Source organism: Betta splendens, chromosome 8, assembly GCF_900634795.4.
Source record: "Betta splendens chromosome 8, fBetSpl5.4, whole genome shotgun sequence".
In the NCBI taxonomy this organism is placed as follows: Eukaryota; Metazoa; Chordata; class Actinopteri; order Anabantiformes; family Osphronemidae; genus Betta; species Betta splendens.
Genome location: NC_040888.2, coordinates 14,822,159 through 14,839,770, shown reverse-complemented (window position 1 = coordinate 14,839,770; position 17,612 = coordinate 14,822,159). Strand labels below are relative to the sequence as shown.

General features: G+C 43.2%; 2 protein-coding genes across 2 annotated transcripts in view; one reads left to right on the top strand and one right to left on the bottom strand.

The window, feature by feature from the left end:
• Positions 1–7,816, top strand: part of LOC114860635 (thyroid hormone receptor alpha) — a 184,437-nt gene extending 176,621 nt beyond the window's left edge. Inside the window, exon 9 of the transcript XR_008695289.1 lies at positions 7,706–7,816. The gene's annotated coding sequence lies outside the window, so the exon portion shown is untranslated. The remainder of the gene's footprint in view (positions 1–7,705) is intronic.
• LOC114860645 (dual specificity protein phosphatase 3-like) lies at positions 6,836–12,399 on the bottom strand. The gene is made up of 3 exons (XM_029159397.3): positions 12,152–12,399; positions 7,983–8,215; positions 6,836–7,888 (listed from the first exon to the last, which is right to left on the bottom strand). Exons 1-3 carry the CDS (start codon positions 12,271–12,273, stop codon positions 7,680–7,682), a joined length of 564 nt encoding a protein of 187 aa, XP_029015230.1. The 5' UTR covers positions 12,274–12,399; the 3' UTR covers positions 6,836–7,679.
• Between the last annotated feature and the right edge of the window lie 5,213 nt (positions 12,400–17,612).

Below are 17,612 nucleotides of genomic sequence, written 5' to 3'. Positions count from 1 at the left end.
TAACAGAAACATCTGTTTCAGCTTTTTGGACCCAATAAATTGCATGTAGACTGTACAGCATGTAGAAATGTTACTGTACGTGGCATCTGAGCCATCTGTGGTGGACTTTGTTGGAGGACATTCAAACCTCTTTATGGCCATTTGAATTATTATAGGGTGTTATTATGAGGCTTGTTTGCCTTGTGGTGTTTACCTTCTTTACAGTTTACCTACCTTATCAATACCTCTAGACCACTTAACCGAGCACAAGAGGTATCTATTCTAACTATTCTGGAACTACAGAATACGATCAGGTCTGCTTCACGTGGCAACATGGTCTGGGATTTAGGCTTGAGCTGGCAGCACTTGATCTCTATTTGATCAATGTAGAAATCCTCACCCTATCCTCACACAGACACACACCAGCAGCAGAGAGCACACTGCCTTCAGCCATGATCAGCTGCACCAGCAAAGCGGAGAAACACATACCAATAGTCAGTGACGATCCTCCTTGCGTAAAAGCTGTTTTAGCAGCACATCAATGCTGCTGCCTGTTATGTTCAGAGAACAGGCTGAGCCATTCAATATGACCTTGGTTGTCATAGTAGCAATGCAACCAGGCACACAGGAGCATGTTTTTTTCCGCATGACCAAAACGTTGAGTGCTGCAACAAACTAATGACATGCAGTTCTCATTCCAGCTTTTGTGGCTATATTACATCTGCACTGTGTGTTCATGAGGGAAGAGTTCTCCAACGCTCCTCTTCTCTTCCTTCAGAATTTATTGCAGATAGAAATGTGGCTTTGTTTGGTGTGATTCAGCAGGGCCTAGGGCTGGTGCCCAGGCGAGACTGAATGGAAATGTCTCTTACTAAAAGACATTTTTTCTTGTTACACCAAACCGCAGTGTAACAAAACAACCAGCAATGAGGTCCTTCTGAAGCTCAGTTCTGTGGCACCCAGTTAGGGTCTTACTGTAGCTAAGTTCTGTAATATCTTATCTACACAGTGACCATAGATTTGTTTCCAATTGCTCTCTCTCTGCCTTTTAGTTCATAGTTAGGGTTGCGTTTACAATAAACTGAAATGTGAACGTGATGCACAAACTACACTAGCCACTCAGCAGCTGCACTAACAATTTTACTTACCCAGGGAGAGCATCTGTAAGTCAGTATAATTTATCTCCTCCTCCCATTACCTCCCAACCATCCTGCCCTACTGTCCCTTTTCTTTTTTTTACCTCACTCGTCCTTCCCACTCCCAGACACACACCACCACTCCTTGGTGGAGAAAGATGACAATCCTACAAGAAAAGTCCACATGTGGAATGTAAAATACTGACAATGTAAAATTAAACACAATGTGTGAAAGCCCACACTCATGTTGTTTGTGGTGTTGCCGATGCACCAAGTATTCATTGTTCTATTTCTTACTTGATTGGAAGGGTGCACGAGTTTGTAGGAGGGGGGTTACATCCTAATCATGTGACAGACTGCTACTGACAAATCAGTAAAAAAAAACTGAAAGAACTTGTGTGAGCTGAAATCCATGAGAAATGTTAGTATTTTTTCTTATTTTCTTCTTGTCATTATTGAGTTGCATCAGAATTTTATGTCTGTCTATCTGTGTTGGTGCTTTAGTGTGAGAAAATAGCTGTATATGCACTTTCAGAGTTTTTGGCGCAGTAGTAGCTAGTGCTCAAATGTCACCCAAGGATCAGTTCACCTTCAGTTCAGCTTTTAAAATGAAAATACTAATAAAATTGTCTGCAGTTCACTTCACAGATCTGTAGTCAAATATAGCATTTTAAACTTTTAGTGCCTTATTCTTGTGTTAAGATCTATAACGAACAGTGTCATACAAATTAGTGTTAGCACTATGGACTATATCTTAGCAGCGTGCAACACTTTAATATACGACAATATAGTTACAGGTAAAATGAGTTGTTAATATTCAAATCTTGATATACAGCAGGTTTGGAATTATACAGTAGAGTCCAGAGGTGACAGATGTAAAACCTTGTGACTTGTGACTAAGACAAGCTTGGGAAGTGTATGAGAATTTTGAACATAGTGAAAAGGGTTGAACAATTCTTCATCTAGTGTTTACCAAACAGAACAGACATTTTAGATAGAGCTTGACTAAAAGCACTACATACAGTAAACAAGTTCAAGCGTTTTTTTCATTTACATGTGACTAATTAAAAATCCTGCTTCTATTGAAAATGTCTTTGTCACCCTCTAGTACTAGGTTTTATTCTGCATGCTGCATTTTTTTATTTACAGTTAATTTACAGTTAACAAAGTCTTTCTTTCAATTAGTTGAACTGAAAGTGAATCAATCCGAACCTTGTTTCTTCTCTTCTCCGGAGCTTTGCCTTTCCATTGCTCACTATTCGTCAGAACCTAGAGCAGAGCTTACAGCTGTGTATTAATCTGCAATATAGTGAGGTCACCGCTGTAATGAAAACATTGCTTTGGATGACGAAAATCCAATGCATCAAAAGACCATAAAACCAGAACCAAAAAAGTGAGTTGTACAACTTGTCGTACCTCATCACACAGCTTTGTGCCAGAGTGAGGAAGAAGGGGGAATGATCTCAAGAAACTCACCAGCTGTGATCTAAATATTGATCTCAGGAAGATTCAATGTTGGTAGTTTGTAGAGTTTTTGTCAGGACAGTGTGTTGGCCAAGCTGTCTCTATGCTCATATAAGCTATATAGAAAACTAAAGTTAAATGTAATATTGTGTAATTCTGGTAAAGCTGCTTTGAGAGTCTATTCAGCTTGTAAGATACATCACTGTGATAATGTTGTGGCTATAGCAAAAAAATACTGCACTTAATTTGTTATGTCAATAAAGAATTGATAGCATAAAATGCTCTGAGTATTTCTCATAAGATGATGATGATTATCTGTCTGTCTACCTACTTACCTATTTGTGTGTTCTGACCTCACAACCTAAGACACGTTTACAATAATGCAGGTCAGTGAATAGTCATAAGTGGGATAGAAATAAGCACAATCTACAGTACTACAGAATGCATAGAACCTGAAAACGTTCACCTTCGATTGCAGGCTTCCAGAGAGACTCAGCTAGTTCATAAATAATACTCACAGAAAGCTGTCCTGGCTCACTTACTATAGATGGACACTTCAGCTAGTGAAAGTGAATGTACATGTACTGTAATACTGAGGACTATAGATACACCATTCACCAAGATAAGCAGTAAAGCCTGGGGATACAGTGCTATATTCACAAATATGATATATCAAATATATCTCCAATATCTAAACCAGCAGGATCAGCTCACTTCTTGACTCCACTATGCTTTCTGCAAAACATACAAGGTATGGATCAAATGTAAGCAGTGGCTTCATAGATTCCAACATCTGTGTGTTTGCAGATATCTTACAAATGCACCAGACACAGCTCCAAAAACAAGTAAAAAAATCTCTCAAATGGCCATCGAGCAGCACTGCCAGAAGAGAAATGAAGAAATATTGTGTTCTGACCAAAATTAACATATGTACAAACTATGTTTGACTGAATATGTAATGTTTAGCCCTTATTAATTGAAATCAAGCAACCATCAAACTATTGTATTGGTACTTGGGTTTCTTTTCACCAGTATCACATATACTAATAGACCTCTGGTAGCATTAAGATGCTCACTTCATGATGGATATGTGATTTTTGAGATGAATAAGAATAAGAATAAGAAAACCTTTAATAGTCCCGCAGTGGGGAAATTACCTCTCACAACAGCAGTACAGATGAGCAAGAATACAGGTACAGAACAGTTTGTGTTGGCACAGTACAAAGCAGTACAGTACAGTTAGAGTGAGTATAAGGTCATTGCAGGGTTATTGCACAGTAATGGGTATAAGATTTGTACCGGTAACAATATACATGATTGTTCACAGATTTACACAAATATTGTGCAGAGCAGGTTGCTATATAAACCACTGATGCAGTGGGTGAGTGACTGTGGTGGGATGTGGTCAACAGTTCTGATTGTACAGTCTGACAGCAGCAGGTAGGAAGGATCTACGATATCTCTCCTTCACACAGCGAGGGTGGATCAGTCTGCTACTGAAGCTGCTATCCAGAGCAGACAGTGAGTCCTCCAGTGGGTGAGAGACCTGGTCCATGATGGATGTCAGTTTAGCCAGGACCCTTCTCTCACCCACCTCCTGCACCGTGTCCAGAGTGCAGCCCAGGACAGAGCTGGACTTTCTGATGATCCTGTCCAGTCTCTTCCTGTCCCTCGCTGTGATGCTGCTGCCCCAGCAGACCACACCGTACAGGATGGCTGATGCCACCACAGAGTCATAGAAGGTCTTCAGGAGTGGCCCCTTCACTCCAAAAGACCGCAGTCTCCTCAGCAGGTAGAGTCTGCTCTGACCCTTCCTGTACAGTGCATCCGTGTTATGAGTCCAGTCCAGTTTATTGTTCAGATGCACTCCCAGGTACTTGTAAGAGTCCACTCTCTCAATGTCCCTTCCCTGGATGTGCATCGGTGGGATGACAGCAGGCTGCTGTCTGCGGAAATCCACCACCATCTCTTCGTTTTCCCTGCATTGATCAGGAGGTGGTTCCGCTGGCACCAGTCCACAAAGTTCTGAGTGAGTCCTCTGTACTCTGCATCGTCATCATCGGTGATCAGTCCGACGATCGCAGAGTCATCAGAGAACTTCTGCAGAACACAGTTGTCCGTGTTGTGTCTGAAGTCTGACGTGTAGAGGGTGAAAAGGAAGGGGGCCAGTACAGTCCCCTGTGGGGCCCCCACACTGCAGGTCAGAGTGTCAGACACACAGTCCCTGGCTCTCACAAACTGAGGTCCAAGAAATAAGCCCAGAGCTATTCAAGTTAATCATTTCATATAGATTATGTTCTAAATCAAGGTTTCATCAGGTCCTTCTGCTGGAATTTTAAAATATGGTAAAGGGATCCAGAGAAAAAAATAAAACAAAACAAAAGAAGATGCCAATGAAGGAGAAACTGTAATAATAGCATGAGAAACCTGAACACTCTGGAAGATCTTTGTTGTCTTTGGGAAAAATGTCCCAATGTTCATATTGTTTTTAATACAAGCTGAAACATGGCATCACCTTCCAGTAATCTGTCTGAGAAGAAGTTCAGGTCCAGGGGATATCTGTAATATCTACACAGGATTGTTGTTCACTGAATCCTTGTGGTTCTATTCATCAGGGTAGGACAATGGCTGTAATTATGCCTGAGGGCTTAAAGATGCTTCAGACTTTACACATTCAGAGCATCATTAGCTCTAGTGCTGTAACTGATGCTGCATATACACACACAGAATCTAAGTGGGTTATCTGTGATGCACTTATGCTAAATTTGGAAATAGACCACTAAATTATTACGAACATGATGTTGTTGTGGAGGAGATGATGTAACGACAATCAGCTTTACTCTCCAACCCATCCAAAATCCTTACCAACCTGCCCCCAACCCCAACAAGCCCACACTTCCAATCCACTCCCTCGAGAAAAAATAGGCACATCTGGCACAGTGTAGACAGAATAGAGCCTGGCTTATGTGTGTGTGCGTGCGTGCGTGCGTGCGTGCGTGCGTGCGCGTGCTTGCGTCCGTCGAATGAGACTGAGAGAGAGACTTTTGCACAGACACAAATTGACAGGCTCGGACATCCATTACAGATTTTTCCTCTCAACTAAAGGAAAAGTGCTTCCAGCAAAGATCTATGAATAGACAGTGTATTTGCTCATGTTCACTAGCAGTGTTCATAATTTAGATCATGTGAATTTTAAATAAAAGATAAGAAAGAAAGTAAATGAATGCCTCTAGTTTGTACATGGGGATCAAATTACATTCATGCATTTTATGATCACATTTGTATGCAGTAAAATTCACCATATTTAATTATTTGCTATATCCACCATATACAATTCTCTAAAATAAAATCCACGTTAGGACAAAAAGCTTTACATTGTTTTTGAAGCTCACCTCCAAACATTTGATTCTTATTTTTTCAGGTTATTTTTATTGCTACTTATTATTTCTTCTTGAATATGTTTACATTGCTGTAGAGGTTTTTGAAATGGAAACATGTGGTTTAAAACATAAAACAAATAAAACAATAAAGTTCTCAAAAACTTGGAATGCTTTTGAAATTCTGAAGATTTAAACTGTATTAATGTCAAAAGGACACTTGTTGTAAATCCACAGAAAGTACTTGGTTCATTTATACTTCATACACATCCAACTGACTCCACTCACACACATGGACATGTTTACCCCAGTGCCAAGGGTTCATTCATGCAGTTTGGTGTTATGTAAAGGATTACCCTCCGCGTCCTTGCATCAACTCTGTGTCAGACCAGGACAAGGAAGAAGAGGGCAGACAGGGACGTGCATGCACACACAGGCACAAAAATCTCACTTCTTACAACTCAATTACTGTATGTTTTATAGTGGTGATCTAAAGAAAAGCTATCTCTGTAGCAGTGTATTGTATTTAAAAATTATTCAATATCAGCTATGGACAGAGAAGGACACTCAATCTGGAACATGTTCAACCAGAAGCACAAGCTCCAATTTTATCAATCAATGCTAGTTTTCTTCTTTGTTAAGCTTTGTGTATTGAAAATTCCATGTCTGAGAGTCATATTTGGTTATTGCAAATATGTGTGAGCACCATAAGAATAAGTGAGGATTATTAGAACATTGTGATGTAAGTGGGAAGCTGCTCTTTGGTCTGCTCCCAATGTAGTCCTACATAGCCCTCTAGAGGACGCGATGACAATTCCTCCAACTTCAAATTGTTTACTGTATTCATTTATCAAAGCACAACCCTGTCATTTTCACAGTTTTTTATTGAATGAATGAAAAAAGAGCAATAACAGTGTCATTAGGTAAAGTGCACATCATAAAAGCAGTGTCATAATTGTTGTGATTCAAAGAAACACTACTGACCCTACGGTCACAAGTCATAACAATCATGTTCACTGTAACACACTATGCATATGTACAGTAATGATAATGTAAATGATAAAATTGGAAAAAATACACCAACATACAAAATATTAATAAAAGACATTAGAAGTTACTCAGTATATTCATCTTACAGTATTTTGGCAATGTTTCAGATACAATCAGAGATTTTCAGTTCATCTCTTTTGTGTAAGGTCAAAGTTCATCAAAGATTAATCATTCAACAATCAACAACTTAACACAATGAGAACATTTGGTAGTTGCACAGAAGACGAATTCGCAATCATCAGGAATCAAGAGAGAGTTTGTTCTTGTGCTTGTACCCAAACTTGGAAGTTACAACTAGTTTGTTTGTTCAACTACTAAAATAATCTAAAAGTTAGAATATATTAGGCTAAACTAAGCATGTTTTTTAGGTTTCTGTTTTGACTCCTGGCCAGCATCATTTGCTTAGAAGATTAAATACTGTCATTTAATATTCTTTGCTTGCACACATGAAGAATGGAGTGTACGTGACCTAATGATATTACATTGTACTGTATGACATTCATACCACCCTCTTCTGAATATTTGAATTTGAACACAAGTACTGGACTGTGTCTGTATATACTTTCAATGCAGGCTTCCACTGTCTTCACTAACAAAATATTTCCTCACTAATTTGAGGTTTAAAGCTGCAGAATAAGTAATCCACATGTTGTTTCCTCTTAGTTCACAAGTTTCATTTGTTCCATAACTTCCCTTCAGTTGCCAGCCTCTGGTTGAGCAGGCAGAGTTGGCAGAGGAAGCCATCGTTGGGTCCAATCTCTCTCTTCTGCCGCACAATGGCCAGAGCGGTGTGGACATTCATGTGTTGCCTAAGCATCAGGTAGGCAATGACTAAGGTTGGTGATCGGCTGTAGCCCTCCCTGCAGTGAACATATATTTTGCCTGCAGCAGAAATGAGGAGATGTTCAATGGAACTCGGAACAGTGGTATCTAGTTACATGTGACTTTAAAGCTCTGATCTGTAGTAATGTCTGACCTTTTCCATTATTGTATGTCAGTGCCTTCTCGATAAAATCTGCGGCTTCCTCAAAGTACACGCTGATGTCAAAGTGGTCCGTGTCACTGGCTGGGATCCCGCAGTAGACAACATCTGTTGCAGCGTAGAACTCAGCACTGGTGTTGATGTGCATGAAGGAGTTGCCCTCAGCTGCGTTCAGGATGTGGGTGATGCCCAAACGTTTCAGACGCAGCACATTTGTTGCCATAACCCTGCACAAGATAAATCATGATTGTGAAGCAAAGAAAAACATAACTGTGGATGTTTGCATTGCATCGTTTCAGACGCGACAAAACTGCTTAAAACCAGATTTATCAGAATGGTCCCTGTCAGGACCTGACCTCTATTGTAGAGTCAGACAGTTCTCTTGAGAAACTTAAATGACCACAGCTGATCCACCACAGCAGGAGCTAGTGAAGTAAAATCCCTTCAACCATACTGATCTTGGTTATACAGCAGCTGCAAACAATGTAGACCCACAGTTGTTACTTGTGAAACTGTGCCCATCCATCCATCCATCCATCCATTTTCATCCGCTTATCCGGGGCCGGGTCGCGGGGGCAGCAGTCTGAGCAGAGAGTTCCAGACTTCCCTCTTCCTGGACACTTCCTCCAGCTCTTCCGGTGGGACCCCAAGAGTTCCCAGGCCAGCCGAGAGACGTAGTCTCTCCAGCGAGTCCTTGGTCTTCCTCGGGGCCTCCTACTGGTGGGACATGCCCGGAACATGCCCGGAACACCTCCCCAGGCAGGCGTCCAGGAGGCATCCAAACCAGATGCCCGAGCCACCTCAACTGGTTCCTCTCGATGTGGAGGAGCAGCGACTCTACTCCGAGCTCCTCCCGGGTGACAGAGCTCCTCACCTTATCTCTAAGGGAGCGCCCAGCCACCCTGCGGAGGAAGCTCATTTCAGCCGCTTGTATCCGTGACCTTGCCCTTTCGGTCATGACCCAAAGCTCATGACCATAGGTCCTGGCCCGATGAAGCCAACAGGACAACATCATCTGCAAAAAGCAGAGATGCTATCCTGTGGTCCCCAAACCAGACCCCTGGCTGCGCCTAGAAATTCTGTCTATAAAAATAATGAACAGAACCGGTGACAGGGCAGCCCTGCCGAAGTCCAACATGCACCGGGAACAGGTCTGACTTATTGCTGGCAATGCGAACCAAGCTCCTGCTCCGGTTGTACAGAGACCGAACAGCCCTTAGCAAAGGGCCCTGGACTCCATACTCCCGGAGCACCCCCCACAGGATGTCACGAGGGACGCGGTCGAATGCCTTCTCCAGATCCACAAAGCACATGTAGACTGGGTGGGCAAACTCCCACAAACCCTCAAGCACCCTGCTGAGGGTATAAAGCTGGTCCAGCGTTCCACGACCAGGCCGAAAACCACATTGTTCCTCCTGTATCCGAGGTTCGACTATCGGCCGAATTCTCCTCTCCAGTACCCTGGCATAGACTTTCCCAGGGAGGCTGAGAAGTGTGATCCCCCTATAGTTGGAACACACTCTCCTGTCCCCCTTTTTGTAAAGAGGGACAACCACCCCGGTTGTCCAGTCCAGAGGAACTGTCCCCCTTGTCCATGAGATGTTGCAGAGGCGTGTCACCCAAGACAGCCCCACAGCATCCAGAGACTTGAGGTACTCAGGACGGATCTCATCCACCCCCGCTGCTCTGCCACGAGGAGCTTACTAACTACCTCGGTGACCTCAGCCTGGGTGATGGGCGAGTCCGCCTCTGAGTCCCCTGCCTCTGCTTCCTCAGCAAAAGGCATGTCGAAGGGGTTGAGGAGATCCTCAAAGTACTCATTCCACCGTCCAATAACATCCTCAGTTGAGGTCAACAGCTTCCCACCTCCACTGAAAACAGAGTTGGTAAAGAACTGCTTCCCCCTCCTGAGGCGCCGAACAGTTTGCCAGAATCTCTTTGAGGCCGAGCGATAGTCCTCCTCCATGGCCTCCCCGAACTCCTCCCAGGCCAGAGTTTTTGCCTCCGCAACGGCACGGGCTGCAGCACGCTTGGCCTGCCGGTACCCATCAGCTGCCTCAGGAGTCCCACAGGTCAACCATACCTGGTAGGACTCCTTCTTCAGCTTGATGGCGTCCCTTACCTCCGGCGTCCACCACCGGGTTCGGGGATTACCACCACAACAGGCACCGGAGACCCTGCGTCCACAGCTCTGTACGGCGCGTTGAAGATGGAGACGAAGAACATAGTCCACTCGGACTCTATGTCTCCAACCTCCCTCGGAATCTGGTCGAAGCTCTCCCGGAGGTGTGAGTTAAAGGTCCGTCTGACAGAGTGTTCAGCCAGGCGTTCCCAACAGACCCTCAAAATACGTTTGTGCCTGCCAAGTCGTTCCAGGCTCCTTCCCTGCCAGCGGATCCTACTCACCACCAGGTGGTGATCAGTTGACAGCTCAGCCCCTCTCTTCACCCGAGTGTCCAAAACATATGGCCAAAGGTCAGGTGAAACGACTACCAAGTCTATCATCGACCTCCGGCCTAGGGTGTCCTGGTGCCATGTGCACCGATGGACACCCTTTTGTTCGAAAATGGTGTTTGTTATGGCCAAACTGTGCCTAGCACAGAAGTCCAATAACATAACACCATTCGGGTTCAGATCGGGATCAGGGTCGTCCCAATCACGTCTCTCCAGGTATCACTGTCGTTACCTACGTGGGCATTGAAATCTCCCAGAAGAACGATGGGGTCCCCCAGTTGGAGCGCTTTCCAACACTCCCTCCAGGGACCCCAAAAAGACCGGGTACTCCACACTACCATTTGGCCCGTGAGCACAAATGACATTGAGTGACCTATCCCCCACCAGAAAGCGCAGGGAAGCGACCCTCTCGTCCACAGGGTAAAACTCCAACACATGGCGACTAAGCTGGGGAGCTATGAGCAAACCCACACCAGCCCGCCGCCTCTCACCGCAGGCAACTCCTGAGTAGAAGAGGGTCCAGCCCCTCTCAAGGAGTTGGGTTCCAGAGCCCAGGCTGTGTGTGGAGGTGAGCCTGACTATTTCTAGCCGGTACCGCTCGACCTCCTGCAGAAGCTCAGGCTCTTTTCCCCCCAGTGACGTGACATTCCATGTCCCAATAGCCAGATTGGTTATCCAGGGATTGGGTCGCCTAGGCTCCCGCCTTCGACTGCTGCCCAATCCACTTTGCACCGGCCCCCTACGGTTCCTCCTGCGGATGGGGGGTCCACTTGAGGATGGCCCCACATCGCTCTATCGGGCTGTATGTGGCCACCAGGGGCTCGCATACGAGCCCCAACCCCGGGCCTGGCTCCAGGGTGGGGCCCCGGCTGCGCCATACCGGGCGACGTCTCTGGCCTTGGTCGTCTGCCTTTCATAGGGGGTTCGTGAACCGCTCTTAGTTTGGCCCGTCGCCCAGGACCTGTTTGCCTTGGAAGACCCTACTAGGGGCATTTAGCCCCCGACAACATAGCTCCCGGGGTCATTCGGGCACACAAACTCCTCCACCACAATAAGGCGGCGGTTCAAGGAGGAGGTGAAACTGTGCCACAAGGAATATTTTTTATATTTGGGAGCATATTGTCCCACTGTATATACTGTATAACAATATTTGTCAGCTCCATGTGTGGTTTGTTTAGATTTTTGTTGTGATTTGTGTAGATTTGTTTCCCACTAGTTTTCAGAACATGCCTTAAAATAAGAATTTTATGCAGCATGAGCTACTTGGCAAGTCCAGACCTCAAATGTAGAGTGCTATAAATAGAGGAGCACTGATACTGCATGCAACACACGCCTCCACTAAAACTTCAAACTGCACAGGAAAACCAGGTCAGACAGACAAAAAGCACTGGCATATAGAGAACACTGTGTGGGCACACGCTCCTTTTAAAACAGAGCAGCCCTGGTGCATTTGTGAGATTCATCCTATGCTGTGGATTTGTGTCCATGTTTAGTCCGGTTAAGCCAAACCAACCACTCTGCCTATTATGTCTCTGCTCCATTTTGTCATTTTATAATATTCCTGCACCTTTTCAAATATTAAACGACTGAAAGTACTTTCATATGGCTGGAGGTTATGGCAAGAAACTACAGCGAATCAAACACTTTAACATATATATGTGAAAAATTTAGTGGCCAGTTACGGTAGAGGCGGTGAAGTAGCGACTCACGCGTTGCCAACATAAATCCTGGGGTAAACCTCGTGGAAGTGTTTTGTTGGCCAGCTGTAAAATCCGCTGTCGTCTGTCAAAAGATCGTTGAGCTGCTGCAGGGACACTTCAAAGCTTGGCATGTCTAAACAGTTTGGAAACCCAGTCTTCACCTGCTGGTTGTGCTTGTTCTAAACGGCGCGGCCACGGATGTAAATGAACATAGTGACGAGGAAGAAGGCGGTGGATGTGGTGGACAGGTGTCCGTTTACCAGGGTAGCTTCACTCTCTCTGCTCCTCCACTCAACAGCTCTACATAAACCCAGCTACAGGGCCGGTGCTAGAGCCAAACATAGACCAGGAGCATCGGGGGAAGGGGGGATTAAACTGTAGAACTAAGTGAAGATTGTGATTACTGTAATACCAAAAAAGGAATATTAATACTTAGGCCAAACCCTTTGACCTGGGGACTAAAGCATGAGAATGTCACTAACCTACAGTGTTACCTACTCTGCTGTAAGATCCATCATATCAATAATCCATTGACTGAACCTATACTTTGCCCTCTCTGATCAAAAGCAATGAGTGGACAGCGAGAACTGGGAAAACAGCTGGGACAGAATGGTTGAATGAGCACTACTGTAAGTATTATATTTGACCGTTTATTGTTTTGCTTTGCTTACGCTGTGAAGTTTGAGTAAAGTTACGAGCTGCTGTTTGTGTGTTTTAGACTCGGAAATAGCACTAGCTTATGTTGCTAATATTAGCTTATGTATTAGCTCTGAGTGGCTGGAATATCACTACTTAATTTTGTAGGCAATATTGGCTTCACCGCTGCTGATTCGTCTTGGATGAAGTGTAGATTCTATGTAGATTCAACGATGCCTCGCTGCCAGGCTGTACAGTACTGTACCACGTAACTGATTTAGGTAGTTTGTAGTAGTTTGGATTTTGCTATGAGTTTTGACACCCCTCCATTCAAGATGTGGGTGTTTGATGGAGAATTGCGGTCAGTGACAGTTTGAAGACAGTTTGGAGATTTATGAGAGGGAGGAGAGAAAGTCAGGAGAGAATGGAGCGAGTTAAGAAGACTCCCCTCTGTGTGGGAACATTTTGATCTCATTTCTCCTAACAAGGTATGCACAGCAATCATGCGCAAAACAATTTCCCTCTGGGATTAATAATGTTTTTTTAATTTTGAATTTTGAAAATGAATTTAATAGTTCAACAGAAGATTTATTTTTCATAATAATAATAATAATAATAATAATAATAATAATAATATTGATTGTGCAATGCAATGGATCTTCAGCTGTCTTTGCTTTTGTACCAGGTGAATTGTTTGCTATGTGCCAGAAAGCTGTGGTATAACAACACCTCATCCATGCTTAGTCACTACAGAGCTTTGCATGAGAAAAAGGACAAATGACCAGGTGAGCCATTAAAAATGCAATCATAATATAGCATGCAAAATGTGGCTAAATGATATAACAATATTGTACAGCTGTAATAAGTTAATGTGTGTGATATTTATGTTTCTGCTTTGTTTTTATTTTCGTTAAAAGTCACGGTTGAGGCTAGGTACTAGGAGATGAAGGAGAAAGCTAAGGCCAACATTGAGATTAATGAATATTTTTAAGGAGTGACTTGCAGTGGTGCAGGAACAATTGGGGAAGCCTCAGCTCAAACTTGTTCAGGAAGTGGAAACCTGCTGGAACAGCACGTACAATATAAGTGTCTGGTTTTTTAGCCCTGCAAGAGCAGGTAAAGCAGAAAAGAGATTGAATGCAGAATGTGCTTCCATAATGAGGGCCAGCACCACCACCTCCTCCTCATCACCACCACGACCACAGCCATCAACATTGCAAACTGTTGAGGTTGTTTCTCAAGGTACTATTGTGATTCCATTTGAGACTCATTTATATGAACAGTTAAACTCAAAAAAATGTTCCTATTTCTTAGGTAACAACCTATGGTGTCGTCTGGATGACAGTGTCAGGTAGACACAAACACAAAATGTAATAGCAGATGCAACCATTGAGGTCCAACGCTACATGATGGAGCCAGATGTTGGAAGAATGGAGGACCCCCTGCAATACTGGAAGAGACAGAAATATGTCTATCCCCATTTATATAAATTAGCAGTGACAACCTGTTGTTTTAAATAAAAACCAAGCATGTGTCCCCTAAACCAGTGTTTTTCAACCTTTTTTGAGTCAAGGCACACTTTTTTTCTTTGGGAAATCTCGAGGCACATCACCAGCCAAAAATGTTAAAATTTCAGACTTTGTAGCCTATATTAACAATAGAAAGTCATTCTATTCAGTGTTTCATAAACAGGAATCAATAAAAACAGAAAAACATTATTTAACAATCTCGATTTTAATTTACTCACTCAGTGTGAAACCTGGGCCTGTTTGGACGAACACAGCGCTGATATCCTGGCAGGAATAGAAGACAGACAAACACGAAGCTCTTCTTCAACAGCTCTCAGTCTCTCTATGCTTTTAGATTTTATAGCAGTCAGGCTTGAAAAGCTAATCTCACACAAATATGTTGGTGAAAATGGGAGCAATGTCAAAATGGCTTTATTTGCCAGAATGGTGTACTCCTTGGCAGTACCAGAAACTGTCCAAAGACAGATCAGCAAAGCTTAGCTTTAAAGCAGGATTTTGTCTCAGTTCAGATAGTTCCTCCTGTTCCTGTAAAGTCATGTCCTTTCCAACTGATGCTGAGCTGTATGGGTTCCTGACCCAGTCAAGGTTCTCAGTTGAGGTTAAAGAGAAATAAACAAACATCCTCTCATCAAGAGTTTTCAAGTGTTTAACTATTACCTCACACTATGCAGCAGTATTAACATCATTTTGCATTTTCTTACATGTGTACCTGTGCTGTACAGGGCAGGTCAGATGCATCTCTGGAGGTCGTATCACATGGGGAAACAAGCTGTGATGCAGCCTGTGTGAGGGCCTCAGTTACAGCCCCCCCTCAGCAGCCAATGATAAGAGCACAGCTGAGCTGAAGTTAACACCAACAAAAGAGGCATTATTTAGAATGTCTGTAGATGTAACCTGCACTCTTTCTGGAGTGGAAATCATTCAAATACCTAAACTACACGAGATCTCTTTCTAATAATTTAACTGGGCATAAGTTTGAAAGCAAAAATGGATGTTTAAGTGTCTTGCTGTCAGATGTTGCAAAAGACAGTGAAAGAATAAGTTTTTTTCTTTAATAGTCTCGTATGTAAACTCAGTGATTAATACTTCTCTCTAATAATCTTCTCCCCGTTAATAGTCATTAATAGTCTGTTTCAGTCTTTCTATAGTCTGTTTTATTCTTTTCTTCTATAGTCTGTTTTATTCTTTTCTTCTATAGTCTGGTTTTGTTTTCCTACTGTATACTCTGTTTTGTTTTTCTACACTCTGTTTTGTTTTCCTACAGTCTGGCCAGACAAACCTATATTGTGAACAAATCTTTTCAGAAACATGGAGACTTTTATTACTGAATTTGTTGCAATTTGAAATAGTTTAAACCCATCAGACTGTAAAGTCATGCAGCAGTTGTCATTTAGCTGTCATTTAGTCATGATTTTAAAATCACTCAATGGGTTGTTTTGAGCAAAAAGCGATTCTTCATTGCGAGCAGATAAGCATGTATTTCATGAATTTGGATCAATTGAGCGTGTATCAGCTGTTAGCGTGTTTCTTTGTTGTGTGTGTGTGTGTGTGTGTGTGTGTGTGTGTGTGTGTGTGTGTGTGTGTGTGTGTGTGTGGTACCGTCTTCTGCGTCATGTGAAAAGGAACCGTCACCTTCCTCCTTCCCCAACCATCAGTCTGATGTGAGCGCCAGTGGGTGAAGCCTGACGTAGAGTAAATGAGACGGCCTCTGAAGCTTCAGACACAGTCCTTTCATGTTGGAGCAGGGCTTGTAGTAGCTGGTTCATCTGATGAGCCCAGAACGTGATGGCTGCAGACGTTGTGGAGTCGCTGAGGCCTCCATGCTGTGGTCTGTGTCCTCCAGCTGCTGTGGTATCAGACCTTCCACCCTGTTCTGGTTGTTGATCAGGCGCTACCTCTCCTTCGGTTCTTCTGCTGATGGTGGGAAAGGAGTCCAGATCCGGATTTACCCTCATCGCGCTCAGTTCTGCATTAGGAGCATTAGGCAATGGGAGCATTTGCTCTTGACATGATATAGGTGTGTGTGGCAGAGTGCAAACAATTCTTCCCCAGAGTTGTTATCTCCCTTTTTTTCCCCGTTACTCTCATCTCTCTTTTGTTTATTTTAGGGGTTTTTAGTTTTGATAGTTTTGCTTTTACAAATCTCATCTTTTGTCTCCAATTTTTCTTTTAAGGTTCATATGTCCTTTAGACTAAGTGATTCTCCTTTTGAACCCATAACCAGTTTCACACTCAGGGAAACATGAAACGGACTAATAATCATATTTACTCCTCATTAATTTTTAAGGTTGCTCTCTGGTGGTGAAGACTCTTATTGCCCCGAACCCGTCTTTCAGAGTTCAGCGGTTTCCTGTCTTTTTTGTGTGTTCTGGCCGGAACATTCCCAAAATTCCTTTTTATCTGACGTCTCCGTAAAAAGGGAACCAACCTGATCTGACGACAGAGTCTTTCCCGAAGTATTTCCCTAACGTTAGGCCCAAAAACTCAGTTCCACGAGCCAACCGACGTCTCACCACCCAGAGCAGACTTTGACCTAATTAAGTGTCATTTAAAAAATCACAATAATACATTTTAAAAATATATATTATTGTGATTTTTAGTTTAATCTAATCAATTTTCCTAATCAAATGTAATGTTTAAACCAATTAGAAGATCTTTTGTTTTCCAACCAATTAAAATGTTTCAGCTAAACTAAAAAAAAGTGGCAAACTCTGTTTTTTTTCCCCAAATCAGATCAATCACCACAAAGAAATCTCTCTCACCAGGCCGAGCCTATTTAAGACAGACGGGTGAGCAGTCCTCCCCACTCTGAATGTCTGTAGAGGTTTGGAGGCTGAGCGACCCTACTCTTTAGGACTATTGTCCCTGGTCACACCGTCCAGACGACCTGCAACAGATCCTGTTCATAGACGCCAAAATTGTGGTGGAAATTTGGAATCTAGGTGAAATGTCAAATACATTAAACAGATGTAGGACAAAATAAGATATTAATTGCAGAACATAAGTCATAAATCATGTGACAACCGCAGAGAATAATAAAAATGCGAAATTGAATAATTTCCCACAGCACACCTGCCTATATCTCACGGAACACTACTGTGCCGTGGCACAGTGGTTGAAAAATACTGCCGTAAACCTTCATTACCACCACCATAAACAAAGTCACTGGCCATACTGTACCTCAAAGTTACAGAAGCCATACCCCCACCCCCAGCACCTTACTGTAAATGTCACGGAACGGCAGATAAAGGACCCACATGCACAGCACCGAGGCAAGATGAATATTAAACGCAGGTTTATTTCTC